This window comes from Leguminivora glycinivorella, chromosome Z (assembly GCF_023078275.1).
Source record: "Leguminivora glycinivorella isolate SPB_JAAS2020 chromosome Z, LegGlyc_1.1, whole genome shotgun sequence".
Lineage (NCBI taxonomy): Eukaryota > Metazoa > Arthropoda > Insecta > Lepidoptera > Tortricidae > Leguminivora > Leguminivora glycinivorella.
In genome coordinates, this window is record NC_062998.1 from 54,373,998 (window position 1) to 54,394,908 (window position 20,911).

At 37.8% G+C, this 20,911-nt stretch overlaps 2 protein-coding genes across 2 annotated transcripts in view; both read left to right on the top strand.

Moving 5' to 3' along the window:
• Positions 1–957: 957 nt before the first annotated feature.
• LOC125240523 lies at positions 958–15,558 on the top strand. The gene is made up of 6 exons (XM_048148416.1): positions 958–1,427; positions 11,625–11,789; positions 12,886–13,146; positions 13,199–13,528; positions 13,895–14,470; positions 14,789–15,558. The coding sequence occupies exons 1-6, from the start codon at positions 1,355–1,357 to the stop codon at positions 15,124–15,126; spliced, it is 1,743 nt and encodes a 580-aa protein (XP_048004373.1). The 5' UTR covers positions 958–1,354; the 3' UTR covers positions 15,127–15,558.
• A 3,054-nt stretch (positions 15,559–18,612) lies between these two features.
• The window catches only part of LOC125241310, a 95,247-nt gene continuing 92,948 nt past the window's right edge, over positions 18,613–20,911 (top strand). The window contains exon 1 of the mRNA XM_048149721.1: positions 18,613–18,758. The gene's annotated coding sequence lies outside the window, so the exon portion shown is untranslated. The remainder of the gene's footprint in view (positions 18,759–20,911) is intronic.

Consider the following 20,911-nt stretch of genomic DNA (forward strand, 5'->3'; position numbering starts at 1 on the left):
TGGTCGATGTGGTAACATTTCTACAATCATTGCAAGCATTTCTTTAAAAACAATAGTATTATGTGTAATCGAAATAATCGCAGACAAATGTACCTACAGAGAAACCTACGGATCCAAATGAAAATCTTAATTTTTGTATACGTTTGAATAAAAATACTTTTAGTACGCGGGCGAAGCAGCGGGTAAAAGCTAGTTCTTTATTAGATTTTAGCGCCATCGGGTGACGAGGACCTAGTAGGCAACCATTTTCATCGAGTCCCAATTTCAAACAAAAACTTCTACCGCCCACCAATAAATTTATAGATATTAAAAAGGGGTAACACTGTAGTGTCGTCCCTTTTTTAGGGTTCCGTAGTCAACTAGGAACCCTTATAGTTTCGCCATGTCTGTCTGTCCGTCCGTCCGTCCGTCCGTCCGTCCGCGGATAATCTCAGTAACCGTAAGCACTAGAAAGCTGAAATTTGGTACCAATATGTATATCAATCACGCCAACGAAGTGCAAAAATAAAAAATGGAAAAAAAAATGTTTTATTAGGGTACACCCCCTACATGTAAAGTGGGGGCTGATTTTTTTTTCATTCCAACCCCAACGTGTGATATATTGTTGGATAGGTATTTAAAAATTAATACGGGTTTACTAAGATCGTTTTTTGATAGTATTAATATTTTTGGAAATAATCGCTCCTAAAGGAAAAAAAGTGCGTCCCCCCCCCCTCTAACTTTTGAACCATATATTTAAAAAATATGAAAAAAATCACAAAAGTAGAACTTTATAAAGACTTTCTAGGAAAATTGTTTTGATCTTGATAGGTTCAGTAGTTTTTGAGTAAATTACGGAAAACTACGGAACCCTACACTGAGCGTGGCCCGACACGTTCTTGGCCGGTTTTTTAGTAGCTAACAGACGACCGCACCGTACGGCGACCTTGGAGAGTTTCCAAGTAAAAGCGAGAAAAGTATAACTCTTTCTCGCTCCCACTTGCAGGATAGTATGTGGATAAACCTTGATATTTTAATAATAAAACTACCGTGAGACACTGACATGTTAAACATGTAAAATCGGGTAACTCACGTAAAATTGTCGAAGGTCGCTCGACGTGTTTCGCTCCGTAACAACTGAAATGACAATTATGCCGAAAGTGAGGGTAGTTTCGCACCGCCCCTGCCGCCGTCGACCTCCGCGCCGAGGCAATGGTCGCAGCGAGCTGCGGCCGCAGTCTGCGTCGGGATACCATCGGTATCGCGCGTGCTCAATGCTCAAATTATTTTTTGATACCCATAATCATTATCATACCATCAACAAGAAGTGACGTGTTTAATGTGATTTGGCGATTATATATTTGCCATATTTAAAATGCAGGCTCCATATAGTGAAAGATGGGAGAGAACAAAGCGGTACTTACTACGGAACTTCCTGGTAAACCCCGGTAAGTGAGTTATATTCATTATTTGACGACAGGTCTGGCCTAGTACATCTTAATAACGATTAGTATCGGACCTAAGGAGCCTAACACATGGTTTTTTTTTAAATAGATGATTTTTTTTTCATAATCAGCAAGCAATGTATTTCGTCCACTTTATAGCCTACCTACCGTCATTAATTAGGACATGATGTTTATGTCATATCAGCGAGAGAGGCCATGACCCTCGTTCCGGGTCTTTTCTGATGCAAAGGCTGTCTATCGCAATTCAGCGTGGGAACGCATCGAGTGTGATGGGCACCTTTGCATCTGAGAGGGCTCGGAACGAGTTTTGTGAATAGAATTTAGTTTAGAGTCTTGTTAGTTTTAATAGAGTAGTATTATATTAATTAGTATTTTTAAGTTAATTTTATAGGATGTCACACACGTGTCCAGTAATTCAATTTATTTTTTTAAATAGATCGATAACCGTACAAGTTAAGACGCTGGTTTCATAGATAACATACATACATAGATGCATACAATCACGCCTGTTTCCCAGAGGGGTAGGCAGAGATCACGGATTTCCATTTACTAACGATCCTGACAAACCACTTTCGCTTCACACACTTTCATAACGTTTCTTTTACACGCTCGTCGGTTTCGAGTACTTCTGACCTGGCCTTTTTGCAATATTTCCCCGATTTGATCAAGAAACGATAGATAATTCATATGTACATATCAAGTTGAGTTGGACGGCGTACATTGTCGCTTGGTCATATAAATAAACTTTTTAACAAAAAATAAAACCGCCTTCAAAAATAAGCGCGTTACAAAACACGGAGTCGGTACCAGACCTGTTCATCGCCTTGCTATTCCTGTTTGCACCACCCAACCATACGCAGGCTGGCACCGACTCCAAAAATAATTGATTTGTTTATAATTTGGATGTTTAGATTATTGCAATCCGATAAGAAATCTGAATTCAAAGGTTTATTATTTTTTGCTTTTTAGTTTCTCCGTGTTTTGTAACGCGGTTATTTTTGAAGGCGGTTTTATTTTTTGTTAAAAAGTTTATTTATTTGTTGATTTTTAGTGGTTCCTATTGATATTCTATGTATCAGTCCGAATATATGTATATAACAGTAGTGAAAGAATTATCCTTTAACTCCTAACCATTGAGGAGATGACCTTCCATCATCAGCTCAGCCACATAAAGTTATCACCATCAGGCGTAAATACTGGTGTACCTTTGAAAAATACACTAAAAATATTACATGTGCCTATAACATTTGAGGAGTTCCCTCGATTTCCCCAAGATCCCATCATCAGACCCCGACTTGGTGCCAATGGGACCATCTGGGGGTTATACCTGATCGAATGAAAAAAAAATTTTGAAAATCGGTCCATGATTCTCGGAGATATCGAATAACATACATACAAAAAAAAAAAAACATTCAGTCGAATTGAGAACTTCCTTCCTTTTTTGAAGTCGGTTAAAAAAAATACTCTTTTTTAAATAATAACACATCTTAGCGAAATGATTATATACGAATCGTATGATCAGTAGGCCTAGCACATGATGGCCGCGAGAGTATGTCGCCGCGAAATAAATGACACGTCTTCTTCTAACTGTACTAATGACATATTAGGGCCTGGCCACATGGGCGCGTTGCGGCGACGCACCGCAAAAATTCTGCGTTGCGTTGCCGCGCTGCCAGTTTTTTCGACAGGAAATCTGCGGCGCGGCACCGCGACGCAAGAACTCGCGGTGCGTCGACGCACCGCAAAACTCGCGGCGCGGCACCGCAACGCAGAATTTTTGCGGCGCGTCGCCGCGCCGCCAAAACTGGCGGTGCGTAGCCGCGCCTCGATAACTATACACAGTGCAGAACTTCACGATCAGTCTTTATCCTGACATGGATCCCATTACGCGCATTCTGCTCTTGCTCGTATTACGGAGGCGCTTAAAAAAAAGGAGACGAAAAGAAGATGCTGGGTCAACCCATATATATATAAAATGAATAATGACGGAACTCATTTTGAAAGGAAATATGCGGCATTAAAGACAAGTGAAGTGAAGTTCAAAGAATATTTCAGAATGACAATAGCAAGTTTCGAAGAACTGGTCTTTAAAATCTCACCTCGAATAAAAAAACAATATATATTTAGAAAACCTGTCGGACCTCTGGAGATGCTGAGGTTAACTAAATATGCCAAATACCGAATATTTACCGAATATTCGGCCCATCTCTAATGTGGACAAGGACGAAAGGACAGCCTTATAGACAGCAGGCAGGCAATTATGGTCGCGCGATAAATGATAAAAATATCAGGCCGTCCCTATCGCACTATTTGTAAGTGCGATAGGGACTAGGGACGGCCCGATGTTTTATCATTTATCGCGCGACCATGAATGCCCTGCAACTTCTAATTGCTATCGGTGTCGAGTACTTATCCAAGTTAGGTATCTATTTTAAATATGACGGTGTAATTGTGTGCAGTACAGTACCTACAAAAAAAAATGGTACAGAAATTAAAAATAATTACAGTACGCTGAACCAAAATAATATATTACTTACAATACTATATATCATATCATTTTCCTCAGAGCATTTTTCCTGTCTTTGTGTATACTACCTACGGTTGGCAACCCTACGGCCGTTTTCACATTATCCGATCCGATATCGGATATAGGAAGGATGTAAAATGTAAGATTTATGCGCTTCCAGGTTTTTATTTATGTATTTAATAGATCATTATTACTAAAAAAGAGCGTGTCGGGCCACGATATAAAACGCAAAAATTGCGGATTTGATGCAGATGACACTCTCCTAGAACAGTTTTTGTCCGAGGCACCACCGAACTGCCGATATCGGCAGGACGCTTCCGACATTTTTGGCATGCCGGACCCCCCGCCAGCTGTTGGCCGATAATATTTGTGTGTGTGCGTATATAATGTAGGTATACGTTTGTAGTGTATAGTCATACTAGTTATGAAAAAAAAAGCTGCACTTTTGGATGGAAGCAAGCCGCTTTGCATGGTGATAGTAGACATCATAGTAAACGATTTTTTCCGAGGATATCGAAATTTCATCCCTTAGGAAGCCGAGCGTAGCGAGGTGTTTTATGAAAATGAAAAAATTCTACTTATATTGTATCGTCCGATTTTGACAAAACGTATCTCAAATGAAAGGTATTGATTTGTGTAATTTAAAAAAAATACAAAGAAAAAAAATTTGAAAGAAAAGTAAGAAAAAAATAAAAAAAGTAAATTTACGTCTCGCACTGAATAACTTCAAAGAATGACAGACAAAATGTACAATGTCGATATACGAGTTTTTTTTAATCGAAGACAGATAAATTTTTAGTTGAAAACTGAAGACCGCATCGAAATCGGATTAGCATTTTTTAAGATACAAGTTGCCAAAGTTGGGAAAGATCGCTTTATATGGCCACTTTGAAATTCCTTTGCCAGAAAGTCAGAAATAATATGTTTTTCTGACACAGAAAAATACATAGTAACAGTACACATCAAAATAAAATTAAAAATTCCGAGGATATTATAATTTCATCCCTTAGAACGACGAGCGTAGCGAGGTCGGTTACGAAAACCGAAAAAAAAAATCTCATTGTTTTGTACGTCGTCCGATTTTGACAAAAAATGTTTCATTTGAAAGGTATTGCTTTATATAACTTAAAAAAAAATATTGAAAAAAATTGGAAAAAAAATGTAAGATTTTAAAAAAAAAAACCTTAATTTTCGTATCACACTGAATAACCGCAAAAAACGGTAGACACGGTGTATAATTTCGATATATGATTTTTTAAAATTAAAGACAAACAAATGCATGATTATAAACTAAAAACCGAATCGAAATAGAATCAGTAGTTTTTAAGATGCAAGTTGTCAAAGTTGGCTTAGTTTGTTTATATGGTCGCTTATAAATTCCTTAGGCAGAAAGTCAGAAACATTGTATTTTTCTTACAGTTAAAAGTATGCATAGGTAATAGACATCATAATAAACAATTTTTTACGAGGATATAAAAAATTCATCCCTTGGAAAGCCGAGCGTAGCGATGTCTGTTACGAAAAACAAAAAAAAGGCAGTTTTTTTTATTGGATCGTCTTTCTAAGGGTTTCTAAGGAATGAAATTTTTATATCCTGGTAAAAAAATGTTTATAATGATGTCTATTACCTATGCATACTTGTAACTGTAAGAAAAATACAATGTTTCTGACTCTCTGCCTAAGGAATTTATAAGCGACCATATAAACAAACTAAGCCAACTTTGACAACTTGCATCTTAAAAACTACTGATTCGATTTCGATTCGGTTTTTAGTTTATAATCATGCATTTATTTGTCTTTAATATAAAAAAATCATATATCGAAATTATACACCGTGTCTACCGTTTTTTGCGGTTATTCAGTGTGATACGAAAATTAAGGTTTTTTTTTTAAATCTTACATTTTTTTTCCAATTTTTTTCAATATTTTTTTTAAGTTACATAAAGCAATACCTTTCAAATGAAACATGTTTTGTCAAAATCGGACGACGTACAAAAAAATGAGATTTTTTTTCGGTTTTCGTAACCGACCTCGCTACGCTCGTCGTTCTAAGGGATGAAATTATAATATCCTCGGAATTTTTAATTTTATTTTGAGGAGTACTGTTACTATGTATTTTTCTGTGTCAGAAAAACATATTATTTCTGACTTTCTGGCAAAGGAATTTCAAAGTGGCCATATAAAGCGATCTTTCCCAACTTTGGCAACTTGTATCTTAAAAAATGCTAATCCGATTTCGATGCGGTCTTCAGTTTTCAACTAAAAATTTATCTGTCTTCGATTAAAAAAAACTCGTATATCGACATTGTACATTTTGTCTGTCATTCTTTGAAGTTATTCAGTGCGAGACGTAAATTTACTTTTTTTATTTTTTTCTTATTTTTCTTTCAAATTTTTTTTCTTTGTATTTTTTTTTAATTACACAAATCAATGCCTTTTATTTGAGATACGTTTAGTCAAAATCGGATGATACAATAAAAAGATAGAATTTTTTTCATTTTCATAAAACACCTCGCTACGCTCGGCTTCCTAAGGGATGAAATTTCGATATCCTCGGAAAATAGTAATTTGTTATACAAGGGGGCAAAGTTGTATTTTAACGCCGAGTGTGGAATTGAAAAACGAGCAAGTGAAAGGATTCTATAGTTGAACCACGAGCGAAGCGAGTGGTTCGAGAATAGAATCCTGAACTTGCGAGTTTTTTAACACACGAGAAGTAAAATACATTTGCACCCGAGTGTAACACAAAACTTTTCCCCTCACTGTAGCGAGGAAACTACAACGCAAAAAATGCGTTTATCACTGCTTCCAGTAGTCCCACAGGTGGTAAATTATCTTTATTACTAGATTCACCTACTTCTATTAATTTAAAAGCAGTTAATTTGACTTTATTCAAGGTCAAATTACTTTACCCACTAGTGGATAAAATGCGTTTTTACCCGCTGGTATTAAAGGACAAAACACGTGTTTCCGAGCTAGTGAGGGGAAAAATCGTTTACTATGATGTCTACTATCACCATGCAAAGCGGCTTGCTTCCATCCAAAAGTGCAGCTTTTGGCAAAAAATTCTCCATAACAAGTATGACTAGTAGTGTGCGTGACAAAAATGGCGTCTATTAAACAGCTGCTGTTAATGATGAATTTCTGTTGAAAACAAAAAGATTGTAATTCATCGGTCCGAATTGCGGATACTAATTTTTTCATCTTTTAGTAGATATAGTTAAATGTAAAATTATAAGTATTTATTTTACTTGCCGCTCTTGAGTATTTTTATGCTCGTTATTTTAATTTTACAATAAAATATTTGAAATATAGTGCTTATAATTATTAAATATAAAACTTTTTAAAAATATTTTTTGATACAAAATCATACTTCATTGATTTGGAACAATGCATTTTATCGGACCGACATCCGACACTATCGGAAGCGTTTATCGGATGTAGGATGTCGGTCCGACACCCGATATCGGATCGGATAATGTGAAAACGGCCTACACCGCTCAATGTGGCATTTGCACGATACAGCAACGTGCCGCGGCGGCCGGCCGTGTCGCAGTTGTTAGCTAAGCTACCCTTGTGTGCGTGCGTGATGACACGATTCGCTGGTTGTTCTTTTAGGTATTTAAGTACTTTTAGGTGTTTAAGTACTTTTAGGTATTTAAGACGCTACAGGAGCGAAAATGGAAAGGAAAGGGAGCCCTTTCAATTTGGGAATTTTAGTTAAATATACTAGTGTTATTAACTAGATTTATCGAAAAAAATTGTCCATTCAGAACAACTCAGTTAAAAGATATTGCGAAAAAATTCTTTAAAATCGAGGTTCCGCTCTCGACTGTTTCCTCCTTCAAAACTTAATGAATCGTAAGTGCGTTTTCACATTATCCGATCCGATATCGGATGTAGGACCGATATCCCATACATTACAGGCGCCATCTTGTATTTTTTCCATTGAAATCCTTATGACATCCGATATCGGATCGGATAATGTGAAAACGGCCTAACGGAATTTAATTACTAACAAAAATAATTGATTAGTCTATAATTTGGATGTTTAGATTATTGCAATACATTAAGACGCTACGGGAGCGAAAATGCTAAAATGGAAAGGAGTCCCCCTTTCAATTTGGGAATTTTAGTTAAATATACTAGTTTTATTAACTAGATTTATCGAAAAAAAAAATTTCCATTAAGAACAACTCAGTTAAAAGATATTGCGAAAAAATCTTTGAAATCGAGGTTCCGCTCTCTTTTCCTCCTTCAAAACTTATTTAAACGGAACGAAATTTGAGAATCTGAATAATTTAAAATGAAATAATCTGTGTCGGACCGTTTAGATTTTTTGGACAATTGTTACCGATCTTGAGTATCCCTTTTTCGAGCCATATTGAAAAATGCCGTTTTTAGAAATTTTTGATTGGATCTAGCATCTTTTAAAATAAGAATAGCAAAAAATATCAAAACGGTCCGACTCAGAAAAAATAATAATAATCTGTGTCGAAAAAATCATTGCTCTATCTTCAAAAACCAAGGAGGAAATAGTCGAGAGCGTTTGTATGGAGAACTGACCTGTATCGTATCGTCTTAAGAAATCTGATTTCAAAGGTTTAGGTAGGAAATCTAATCATCAATATTATTGCAATGTAAAATTATATTTTCTTTTTTCTCCGTGTTTTCTAACGCGCTTGTTTTTAGGAAGCGGTTTTTTTTCATGGTTTGTTTAAGGTACACACCGACATGTTGTAAACATTTTTTAGTTTTTCGTAAGTTAGTCGTTAACGGTGGTCTACAGCTAAAATTGATCTACGACAGAAATGATCTGTACATATTAAAGTAAGTAGGGAAGAAAACCGCCATGCTGAAGTGTATTTGTGCATGCCACGTCTGGTCTGTCGCATGCATGGTGAGACGACTTGGACGCCTTTATGAGTGACTGCATGGCCGGAAAAATAACACCAGAGGGAGTTGAGGAAATCAAGGGGAGAGGCCTTTGCCCAGCAGTAGGGCACTATAACGGGCTAATTAAAAAAATCTGTACCAGTTTAATTTTAATCTATTTTTAAGAAAATTTCCTACTAAAATGTAGATTCTAGCGAAAAAACGTACCTAGGTTTTTCCAGTTGAACATTATTTTTAGCTGCAAGCCACTATTTACGATTTAATCGATTTAAATAAAACTTGCCTACTAAATTATCCATTTGCATATTGATCGTAGTGAAAACACGTACGAAAACGACGTACGTTTTTCTGTTTTACTTTTTAAAGGCACAGGTCACACGTTTTTCATCAAATTTATATCGTACCGTTTTGGTTTTTTGGCTAATTGTTACCAATCTTGAGTATCACTTTTTTTGCGCCATAATGAAAAAGGCAGTTTTTGGAAATTTTTGATTGACTCGAGCGTCTTTAAAAATAAAAATATCAAAACGTTCCAACACAGATAAGATTAATAATTAATAACAATCTGACTGGGAACAAATCAAATTATTTTATTGAATATTTTTTTGATTTGTTATTTAATAACCTAACAATAAAATTAAATTTTTGAAAAAACTCCCGACCGCGACATAGTGGACCGATTTTCATGAAACATGGCTAAGAACACTCCCGACTAACTCAGCTTTCAGACAAAAAAACTAAATTTAAATCGGTTCATCCGTTCGGGAACCACGATGCCACAGACACACACACACACACACAGACAGACAAACACACAAATAGACAGACAGACACGTCAAACTTATAACACCCCTTCGTTTTTGCGTCGGGGGTTAAAAATAGTCTTTCGCTATATCGTAATGCTGCAAATGGATTCATATAGGAGGTGCAAGCACTAATTGTTGCCTTGGGCCTTGTCGTTTTTTCTTTCGTGTATGATGTCTATTTCAATTTATAGAATAATCTGTGTTGAAAAAATCAGTCTACCTTCAAAAACCAGGGAGCAAATAGTCGAGAGCGTTGGTATGGAAATTGAACCGTCCTGTATCGTCTTAAAAATATAATCGATTGTCGATTTAGCCCCGCTCCCCAGCTGCCAGCTTGCGGACCTGAGGTTGACTATGATAAGAGAAGCATCTTAGCAGGTTGCCTCAAGGGCCTACTCCAAAATCCTGCCAGATTTCCGTCCATAGTCCATAATAGTGCGTAATTTTATTTTCACGAATTTATCGGATTCGGTTCGGACGTAGTTCGAAAGCGCTCTATTTTTAACGTAGGTACCTATCGTCATATTCAGATAGAACGAATATTTTCTTTACCTATGTATTTACAAATTGTCAAATCTTTTGGGAATTATATAAAAGTCATAAAATTATTTATTTAATTAAATTTTGAAAAACCCCCGACCCCGACATAGTGGACCGATTTTCATGAAACATTGCTAAGAACACTCCCGATTAACTCAGCTTTCAGACAAAAAAAATAAATCTAAATCGGTTCATCCGTTTGGGAGCTACGATGCCACAGAAAGACACACACACAGACAGACAGACAGACAGACAGACAAACAGACAGACAGACAGACAGACAGACACGTCAAACTTTTAACACCCCTTCGTTTTTTGCGTCGGGGGTTAAAAATGTTATTATTTAAATCTACCCATCGATGTACCCATTGCGGAAATATAAATTAGAGAGGCACTCCATTGTCAATAAACCCTTAATTGCATGATTTTACTTTTTTTAACAACTTACAGATATATGACACCATGGTGGTATATGTATATGCTGAGCACTGGAAAAATAATGAAAAAAAATCTATCACCATTTTTTAAATATGAAACAACGTAACTAAAAAAGATGATTTTTAATAGCATATTGAAAAATTCGAATATTGCTTAGTATTTTATCGTGAAAAACTGTACTAAATCTACTATTGATTCAATTTTCGTGATGCTTGGAAAAAAATCCATCACCAAGTAAAGAAGGGTTAAATATAAACGACACGAAGTTTAATTCGAACACAACAGTTCACAATTGCGAGCAGCGGTAACGCACCGCCAGTTTTGGCGGCGCGGCGACGCGCCGCAAAAATTCTGCGTTGCGGTGCCGCGCCGCGAGTTTTTGCGGTGCGTCGACGCACCGCGAGTTCTTGCGTCGCGGTGCCGCGCCGCAGATTTCCTGCCGCAGAAACTGGCGGCGCGGCAACGCAACGCAGAATTTTTGCGGTGCGTCGCCGCAACGCGCCCATGTGGCCAGGCCCTTACGGATAGTCTATCTCGCGGCGACATACTCTCGCGTCAATCAAAGCTAACCCTGCAGATACTATAACTGATGGATGCATTATTCGCCCGTACCTCAGACGAAGGATACTATAGACTTGACACAAGCGTACACCCGTAAGGGACAGATATAGAATAATGGAGCGAATTTAAGAATCACTTTAAAAATGGCTGACAGTTTACCATAAACAACCTACGTAATTTGGGCGGTTAATATGCTTGACAAGTCACGTCCTTATTGTTTGCCACAAACTCGTTTGTGGCAGCGGCGGAAAAGTGAAACTATGACAAAGACAAAAAATAACATTTTTTATGTGACCATCTCGTTCGGTAGTGGTATTATTATTTGGCTGTCTAGTCTATAGTATCCTTTGTTTAAGGCCCGTACCAAATCCACATCCTGTATAGGTCTTTGATACATCGAGTTTCCTCCAGGTTTCCAACTATCCCCCATCCCGGAAGAGGACCGTTCGTCGCCGGACGGCGAAAGCTTGCCGGACCTGATCGTGGAGCCGGCGCCGAACCGCCACGACCACGCGCCGGACTTTTACGACGCTCTCGAGCGAAGGATGCGGCGGTACTACCGGCAGCTCTTTCTAGGTAAGCGCGGTATACTCTAAGAATTTAATTATTATTATTAGAGGGCGCCACGAGCCTTTACAAATGTCATATATTAAAAATCGAAATATATTACAGAAAAAATGGCGAGCACCACCAGTGGTGAAGGCCGGATTCGAACCGGCGTTTTTAGCAATCCGGGCTAACGCCATGAATCCCTAGGCCACCTCGCCACAGCGGAAGCCGTCGAAATTTCTCTTCTATATGTCATCTTTGTAAGGCGTCTTTAATATGTGACATCTTATTCCGATTTTTAATTTATATATAGTAGTGTGACTACTTATAAAACACAAATCAAAATATTTGTTTAAAATAAATTGATTTGTTCCCATAGTTGTGTATAAATGTCATATACTTGGAATTTTCGACCCTTGCTTTCGTGATCCGATGGCCGAGTGGTCTAGGCATCCGTCCGGTAAACGTAAGAAGCTGGTTCGATTCCAGCTCGGGACAGGAGGCCTTTCTTCTTTTTTTGTATATGACCTTTATTTTATGTTTAACTGTGGTATAGTTTATAAGTAGGTAGCCATAGCCAAGTGCCAGGTCCACATAGAGAGTACGTTGCGACGTAATTTTCTCGCGCGGCAAACGCGCTATGTAGACGTCCCTTGACCAAGACAGGGCGTGTTGCTCTGCCGGCCAACTTGCCTCGGCCAAGGCATCCATATTGGACGTTTGCGGCGCGAACACATTGCCTCGTGACGTGCCTCGCTCTGTGTGGACCAGTAGGCCTAGCGCATGATGGCCCAGAGAGTATGTCGCCGCGAAATAGATGACACGTCTGTTTCTAACTGTAATAATGACAAAAGGAGATATATGATCTTGGGATTAGTTGTCAAAGCGGACCCCAGGCTCCCGTGAGCCGTGGCAAATGCCGGGATAACGCAAGGAGGATGATGATGACTAATGACGCAAGCACGGGTAGTCTATCTCGCGGCGACATACTCTCGCGGCAATCATGTGCTAACTCTGCTGGCTATTTGGCTAATAAATCAAAATCATTGTGAAGCTGTTTTGTAATTTAGAAAAATAACACTGACTAATATAATTGAACATGAAAACATTCTTCATGTTTCAGGAGAAGATGAGAGCGAAGACAGCAGCTCCGACTTTGAAGTAAATCGAAGTATGTCCAGCACTTTCATCAACACCAGGAAAGATGTAACAAGAAATGATATAAACATAGATTCTGATCAAGATGTTTCAATAACTAATGAAAATCAACCAATAATTGAGAATGAAGACGATTTACAAGAAAAAGATACCAGTGAACTAATAACCTGCGCGTCTAGTCATACATCTATTGATGATTTAAATAAGTCTTCAACTGTAGAAGACAGTCAAACTATCGAATCTTCTGTCAACTGAATCTGATCCAAATGAAAACACAGAAGTAATTAATATACAAATTGAAAACTATGATAGAATAAACTTAACAAATGAAGTGAGATACGAGTCTTCTGATGATATTACTAAAATCAGACGTGAAGAATCTGAAACTATTGAAAATAAATCAGTTGAAGATGACTCAACGGAACAATGTCATAGAATATCGACAACAGTAGCACAGATACACGGATCGCCTGCAAGAGCTTCTGTTCAGTTTGACAGCGGGAGCCCAGTGCTGACCCCTCGGGTGCTACAATTCGGGAGAACAGTATTTGGATCTGGATTTGCTTCAAGGTTATCTGGGCAGAGCGTGAATGTTTTGAACACTTCTGGTAAGTGGGTAGAACAGAATTCATTATTATTGTGACTTTAGCCTGTTTCCAATCATTGTTTAACGTACGCGAGCGTTTTCACATTATCCGATCCGATATCTGATGTAGGAAGGATGTCAAAGGCTATCATAAGGAAGGATATCATAAATGGTACCTTGGAAAGAAAGAAGAAAGAAAGAAAGAAAAAATATTTATTTGGTATTGGTATTATTTGGCATTTTAATATACATATAGGCTGTATAGGATATCGGTCCTACATCCGGTATCGGATCGAATGTGAAAACGCAAACATGTAGTTCGAATTCGAAATTATCGACAGAAAATTCAATATTTGGGAAAGTAATTTTGTAATGTTTTACTTTCTAGGTCAAAATATTGACCGCGTTCCAACAAAAACAGCTGAAGAATCAAATATACAAGATATAACAATCGTAGAACCAGATACAGAAGTGCAAAAACTACTAACAGACAGTGAACTTACAAGAATTAGTATAGATAAAACATTTATCACTGCAGTACACACAGGAACGGATCATAATCAAGAAGATGTCCTTGAGAAGAGAGAGAATATAAATACTGAAGATGATTTTCAAGAAAATGAACGTGAAGAAGATAACGAATCAAACCAAGATGAAGCTGAAATAACAGATATAGGTAATGAATCTATTGAGTGGAATAAAGATGGAGTAGACGATGACGAAGATGGGTTCGACTTCGCTATTAGAAAAGGAGAGTTTGCTCGCAAAGCACGTCATCTAGTTTTCCGTACTTCAGATTCTTTTGAGAATTTAGAGCCTTTCGCTCATAGTACAGAGAATTTTGATAATGAAGAATTTGAGCCAGTTGAGGAGATGAGAGAAGCTCAAGGGTCTGGAGCTAATGAGTCCTGGCACGGAGGGGCAGATCAGACAAGTCCTGCGTTGGCATTTGAAACCAAGACAAGTAAGTTTTATTGCTAAGCCGCGCTCCCGGGTTCGAATCCCGGTGAGGGCATACATTTGGGTGATGAGCGTAGGTACACAGTCTTAAAATTCATAATCTTAACAAAGATTTGTATGCAACCTGTCAGTTCAAACTGACAGAATTTTCAGATTGAATTGACAGATTGCATACAAATCTTCTTTTTCAGATTATGAATTTTAAGACTGTCTGTTGCCGACCTTAGGAAGGCACGCGTTTTATGAAGGCGGCCGGCGAGTTGAAATTTGACGCCTATTTAAGTGCCAAGGTTTTTTTAACCATCTATATGTATATTTTTAGGTGCAGAAAGACTTGAAGAATGCTCCGACACTGAAATAAGCGCATCTACAGAAGATGAAACCGTAGAAGACAACATTCAAAATCTCAACTACGCTCGTGTAGATGATTTCTGGTCAGTATCGTCCGTAGAAGTAGATCTCGATAATTCAAATGATAATAGTTCAAAAAGAAGATCCGATTCAAGTGACGACTTACCGTTGAGAAAAAGGAAAAAAGATATGACGACGCAAACTGGTTTAGAAGAGAAATTGCAATGGGAGAGTGTAAGGAAAGATCTTTTTGTAGGTTTACCGCTTGTGTTGAGGCTGTGTAGGTGCCAAGATCATGTTTGTTCTTGATTTTCTGTTGATTGTGTTTGCCCCACGGCGATTGGCGTGTACGCTATTATTAATAACGATTCGTAATAGTGCGGTGTAGCGTTGTGACGTTGTGTCGTGGCTCGAGACGATGTCGTGTAACGTTGTGACGTCGTCTCGTGCACGAGACGATGTAGTGTAACGTTGTGACGTCGTGTCGTGGCGATGCGATGTAGTGTAACGTTGTGACGTCGTGTCGTGGCGATGCGATGTAGTGTAACGTTGTGACGTCGTGTCGTGGCACGACGCGATGTAGTGTGTAACGTTGTGACGTTGTGTCGTGACACGAGACGATGTCGTGTAAAGTGTTGAGGAATGATTACGTAATTAAGTATCTAAAAGGTATATGTCAAATCAAGATAATGATTATGTAGGACAAAGTTTTGGTATATGTGTATGATTATATTTTGTATTATATGTTTAGTTTATGTACACTTTCACATTTATGAAACTTTTTTTTGTCTTAATACAAATATATTGAGTACAATTACAATGTGTTTTCATCACCCCAACTGGTAAAGGCACTTCTTGATACTTCAAATACGAATCACAAAATTGCATTTTATTTTTATCCACAAGTGCGCAAACTACTTTAACAAAAATTTTAACTTGATGCCCAAAGCAGGATGATCTGCCGGCCTATTTAATTTTTTCACGCAAGTGAGAACGAGAAACAAATAAGTCTCTCGCTTTCTCTTACAGGATATAATAGTATATGGATCACCTTGGTACGGTGCGGTAGTGTGTCGTGTCGTCGTTAGCGGTCGTTAGGTCGTGTGTTAGGTCTATTACATAGGTATATATGTGTAAACGGTCTTAGAAGACATTCACTCGATATTAAATTCTGTTAGAATATTAGAAAACCCAACACGTATTCTAGTGATTCAATTATGTTATGATTCAATGCTCGTTGCGAAAAAATGTTCTCGGATAGCTACCTTTATAAACAAAATCGCTGTCACAGGGAACTGTCAATGTCATTCAGATTTCACTTTCATTTCAGTATCAAATCGAATCGATTTAGTTAGCGGTAGGGCTTCCAATACCGGGATCCCGGTATCTCGGGATCCCGGGATCCCGCCTTTTTTTGGGCACATTTCAATACCGGTATTTAATTTAGTAATACCGGGATCCCGGTAATTTTAGAAACTAACAAATTTTGCCAAATGAACGTAAATTACTCATCAAAAACGTTAAATTTCTGCATCACGATGGTCACTGCACGCGTAAATCTTGCTTCCTGCTCTCGTTTTTCGATTTGACACATTCTCTGTTTGGTGTTTTTGCAATATTTGAATGAAAATGATAGTTTTTTCGATGATTACATTGATAAAGAATTAAAGATACGTGTCAAAAGCATTCATTGAGGAGGGTCTGCCGCGAACATTTTTTGACACATTTGTTGCACTTGTTAATTCGCACGTAAGTGTGACAGAGAAGCAACACGTCAAACGTAGTTGCAACAGGCCACAGATCCTCTGTAAACAAATCGCCTTGATGCATCTATAATCTATATCATAGATATAACTTTTCAAAAAATTGGTTAATGCATACGAACTAACGTATACCGTAGTTACTCTATTTTTACTGTACAGTCAACCAATTTGAATACTAGGCCACTCTAGAACCCTGTCTCATTTACACCGTGTTCTATTTGCCATAGAAGTCACATTGACATTTGTTTTGTCTCCATCTGTATCTTTTGCTGAGGTGTGCCAATAAAGAGTATTCTATCTATCTATCTATCTATTGACGTTTACTGTGCAAAGGTTTTACAGTGGTCTAGGATTCAAATTGGTTGACTGTACGTGTGCGTTAGTGTATTGAACTCTAGCTCAAAACTTTGCCGTAACATTCCCTATAGTAACGAAATTGGGAACTCACTACTCAACTATCAAAATGAAGAAAATTACTTTTCTTATCCGTAAATTAAGTGTTTCTATTCCGCGAAGTAATCTTTTTGATTTTGATTATCATTTCTGCAAAGTAATGTGTGATTCCATAGGTTATTTCTTAATGTGATTTTTAATCATCTATGTCGGACAATTTAGCTTTCTTGGCTAATTGTTCAATGATTTGGCGGATTTATTTTATTACTGCTTTAGCGCCTCTAGCGCTACGAAAAACAAAAATACCACAAAATTGTACCGTAGATATTGATTACTGTGTTTCCAAAAAAAAACACCCATATTCTAATTTCAAAAGTCAATGATGAAACTATAGTGTGTGTAATCGAGAAATGTTCTTAATACTTGTTATTTAATAAAGTGATATTATAGTTAAATCTACAGTACAATTACACCATTAACACTGACTATAAAATGTAACACAGCATGAATGAGACACAGCTTCCTAGTATCACAGCCATTACTAAAGAAGAGGCGACTGAGGTGGCTCGGGCATGTGTATCGAATGGAGCGGACGTTTGCCACGTTAAATCCTGCTGGGGGAGGTTGCAGATGCAAAGAGACCGGTCAGACGGCCAATGCTGCGCTTTAAAGATTGCGTGAAGCGTGACATGGTCACATTTGATATTCCATGCAACCAGTGGCAACGACTAGACGAAGACCGACCCACGTGGCGCCGTGTTGTCCATGACGGTCAATCCAAGCACGCCAATGCCTGGTTCTCCTCCTTGAATGATAAACGCATGAGGCGTCACGAGCAGGCTTCTAACCCCCGCCCATCTGGGGGAGCATACACCTGCCGTGTGTGCGGACGAGGGATCCTCTCTCGAATTGGGCTATTCAGCCACGAACGTAAGTGTCGCAAGGATGCTACTTGAATCGTCTGTTATTATATAGATGCAAAGGCCTGTTATTATTAAAATGTAAAAGATTCTATTCCGCACGACCTTAAAGAGATCGATTTGGCTGATTTGGCATAAAACATGGTTTGCCATGGCCGCGTCTTCTTGCAAAATGTCCGATCTGGCGGCGATGTCTAACTTACAGAATCACCTGAGTAGAGATCTGGCGCTCTTTCCCGCTTGCTTTTATACTGCATCCTCGGTCCCACTCATAACAAAAATAAAGAGCACAGGGCGTAGCCCTTTGAACTATGTATAGGTACTTAAAAACAATAAAAGTTGAACCGACTTGGCCACATAAGTTTGCGAACCGTTTTGGGTTGAAATCGAAACTTTTGAAGTTGGAAATGTAATCGATTTGACCCATTTGTAAGTCGGATTGGCAAGATTCCGCTGTAGTATAACACGCATGAACAGTAACAAACGAAATTTTGAATAAAATTTGTTATTTTAAGCAAATTACTTGGTTCTTATATTTTCCCGATTTCAATACCGGGATCCCGGGATCCCGGTATTGAAATCGCCAATACCGGAATGAATACCGGTATTGGATAAGGTCCGGTATTTGGAAGCCCTAGTTAGCGGCCGAATCTCATGCCTTGAATCTCGTTTTGTTTTATATAACTAAAACAAATGAATTGAATAAAATAAGTGATGAGACTGTGACTAAAAAAAACTAAGCCGCAAAATGTTCAAATAGGTTGCTAAGCGCGATTTCGTAATATGTAAAATTAATAGTGTTTATGCTAAATCAATATATTTAAGGATAATTAGTGCTTTGGAGTGTATCTTCTAAATTATTAAGGTAAGTAAGCTATTCTCTTAACTATTTGTGTAGAATATCGTTGAATGTTCTAATGTTTGAGGTTTTCTTTGGATATTTCCGCCCCTTTTGTTCTCGCGTTGTGTTTGTGAAATTCTTCTCAAAGGAATGTTATTCAATAGCGGTGTTTAAACATTGTGATAGTAAGTTATCCGTAAAAGATAGACATATCAATCAATCAATCAAAATATTTATTCGTAATAAACTTAAAACTACACAATATGCAAAAAAAAAAACCACTATTACTAAAACTACAAAAGTACAATGGATTGACAAGTTTGTCACGAAATGGTCCCGTCTCAGCATAATGCTGACCCGGAGGTCAGCGCTGATCTTCCGACGAGGCCATTTGTGAGACCACTATATGCCATTGCGGACTTTTTTGTAGACCTATACACTGTGTTTTTTTTTATCTGGGACAGTATGGATGGCGAAATCGGAAACTATAGAAAAAACAGGGAAACTGCCTAAGGAAACATTAGGTATTTTTTGGCGAGACAATTTTGACTACACCAAAATTACGCTGCCCTAATCATTTGGGCTACATAAATAGGTATTTGTTTTACAAGGCGGCAAAGTTGTTTAACCATCATCATCCTCCTCGCGTTATCCCGGCATTTGCCGCGGCTCATGGGATCCTGGAGCCCGCTGTGACAACTAATCCCAAGATTTGGCGTAGGCACTAGTTTACGAAACCCATAGAGTAACTACTTGTAGACCTTATTGGAATTAGTCCGGTTTCCTCACGATGTTTTCCTTCAGTGAAAAGAGACTGGTAAAATATCAAATGACATGTTGCACATAAGTTCCGAAAAACTCATTGGTACTAGCTGGGGTTTGAAACTGCGGCCTCTGGATTGAAAGTCGCACGCTGTTACCGCTAGACCACCAGCGCTGCACATGCCGATATTGATACACGAGCAAGCGAAAGATTCCAATATTGAACCAATAGTGAATGGTTAACATTATTATACTTTACTTTTAAAAAAATACACGAGATAGCCTTCAATCTATAGATTACAGGAAAACCTATTATAAAACTACACTCAAGCGTAAGTCGGACTTTAAACTCAAATAACGAATTTCACTCACTGCCGCTGCAAGGAGTTACTAATTGTGTGAGCGCGTTTGAATATTACATATAAATTCATCTCTGTTTCGTTTCAAAAAAGGAGGCGCTTAAGCCCTTCTCGTGGTGTACGGAACCCTTGAAACGCGAGTACAAGTCAGCCAGCTTTTATTGGTATATCTATCTATTAAGCCCCCGTTTTTTTATTAGAGAATATCTCTTAATTCAGTGTGCCGCTTGGCAAAGGCCTCCTCTAGCTCTTTCCATTGGTATACATATGGTAATAATATTTCGGTGTGTCACATAGTTTACGATAGAGAATATACAATACAAGACATAGTTTACAAGTAATGCACAAGCAAGAAAAAAAAATTAAACAGAGGTAACAACAGACGGTCTTGTCAGGAATCATACACATAAAATATCAGCTTATCTTTTGGGTATTCCCTCAAAATATCCCTCTATTATTATTTGGTTACTGTTTTGCCTTAAAATAAAATTATTGTAGGCATTTGACAATATGTGTGATTTGATTGTCATCATTATCATCGTTGGGTTATTTGCCGCGGCTCATGGGGCATGACCCAAATCTCTGTTGTGTCTGTCTGTGGAATCGTAGCTCCCGAACGGATGAACCGATTTAGATTTAATTTGTTTTGTTTGAAAGCTGAGTTAGTCGAGAGTGTTCTTAGTCATGTTTCATGAAAATCGGTCCACTGTGTTGGGGGTTTTATCAAAATTTTAATTTTGTGGTTATTTTAAATCTACTTACCTTGGCCTAGTATTATTATTTATTACTCATTCATTTTATGCATAATATAACAACAAACTCATTAAAATTATTACCTGTACCATACCTAATTGGTTTTGATATAGATTTTTATTGCAAACATTAAGATTCGAATTATAGATAAGCCATAATTAGAAATTTATAATCCTGATAAAAAAATTGGGTTGTTTCTAATGAACACAAGTTAAATTATAATCTATTGAAAATATTTCAATATTTCCAGCCTCAGGCACCAGAGGACTTGGTCACTTTTTCTTTCATATATGTAATTTATTT

Excerpts from the sequence above, each read along its gene's own strand:
- LOC125240523 (XM_048148416.1), top strand. The coding sequence starts at position 1,355 with ATGCAGGCTCCATATAGTGAAAGATGGGAGAGAACAAAGCGGTACTTA. Across the intron at positions 11,790-12,885 it reads CTACCGGCAGCTCTTTCTAG|GAGAAGATGAGAGCGAAGAC; the intron begins GTAAGCGCGGTA and ends TTCATGTTTCAG. Across the intron at positions 13,147-13,198 it reads GTCTTCAACTGTAGAAGACA|AAGTAATTAATATACAAATT; the intron begins GTCAAACTATCG and ends ATGAAAACACAG.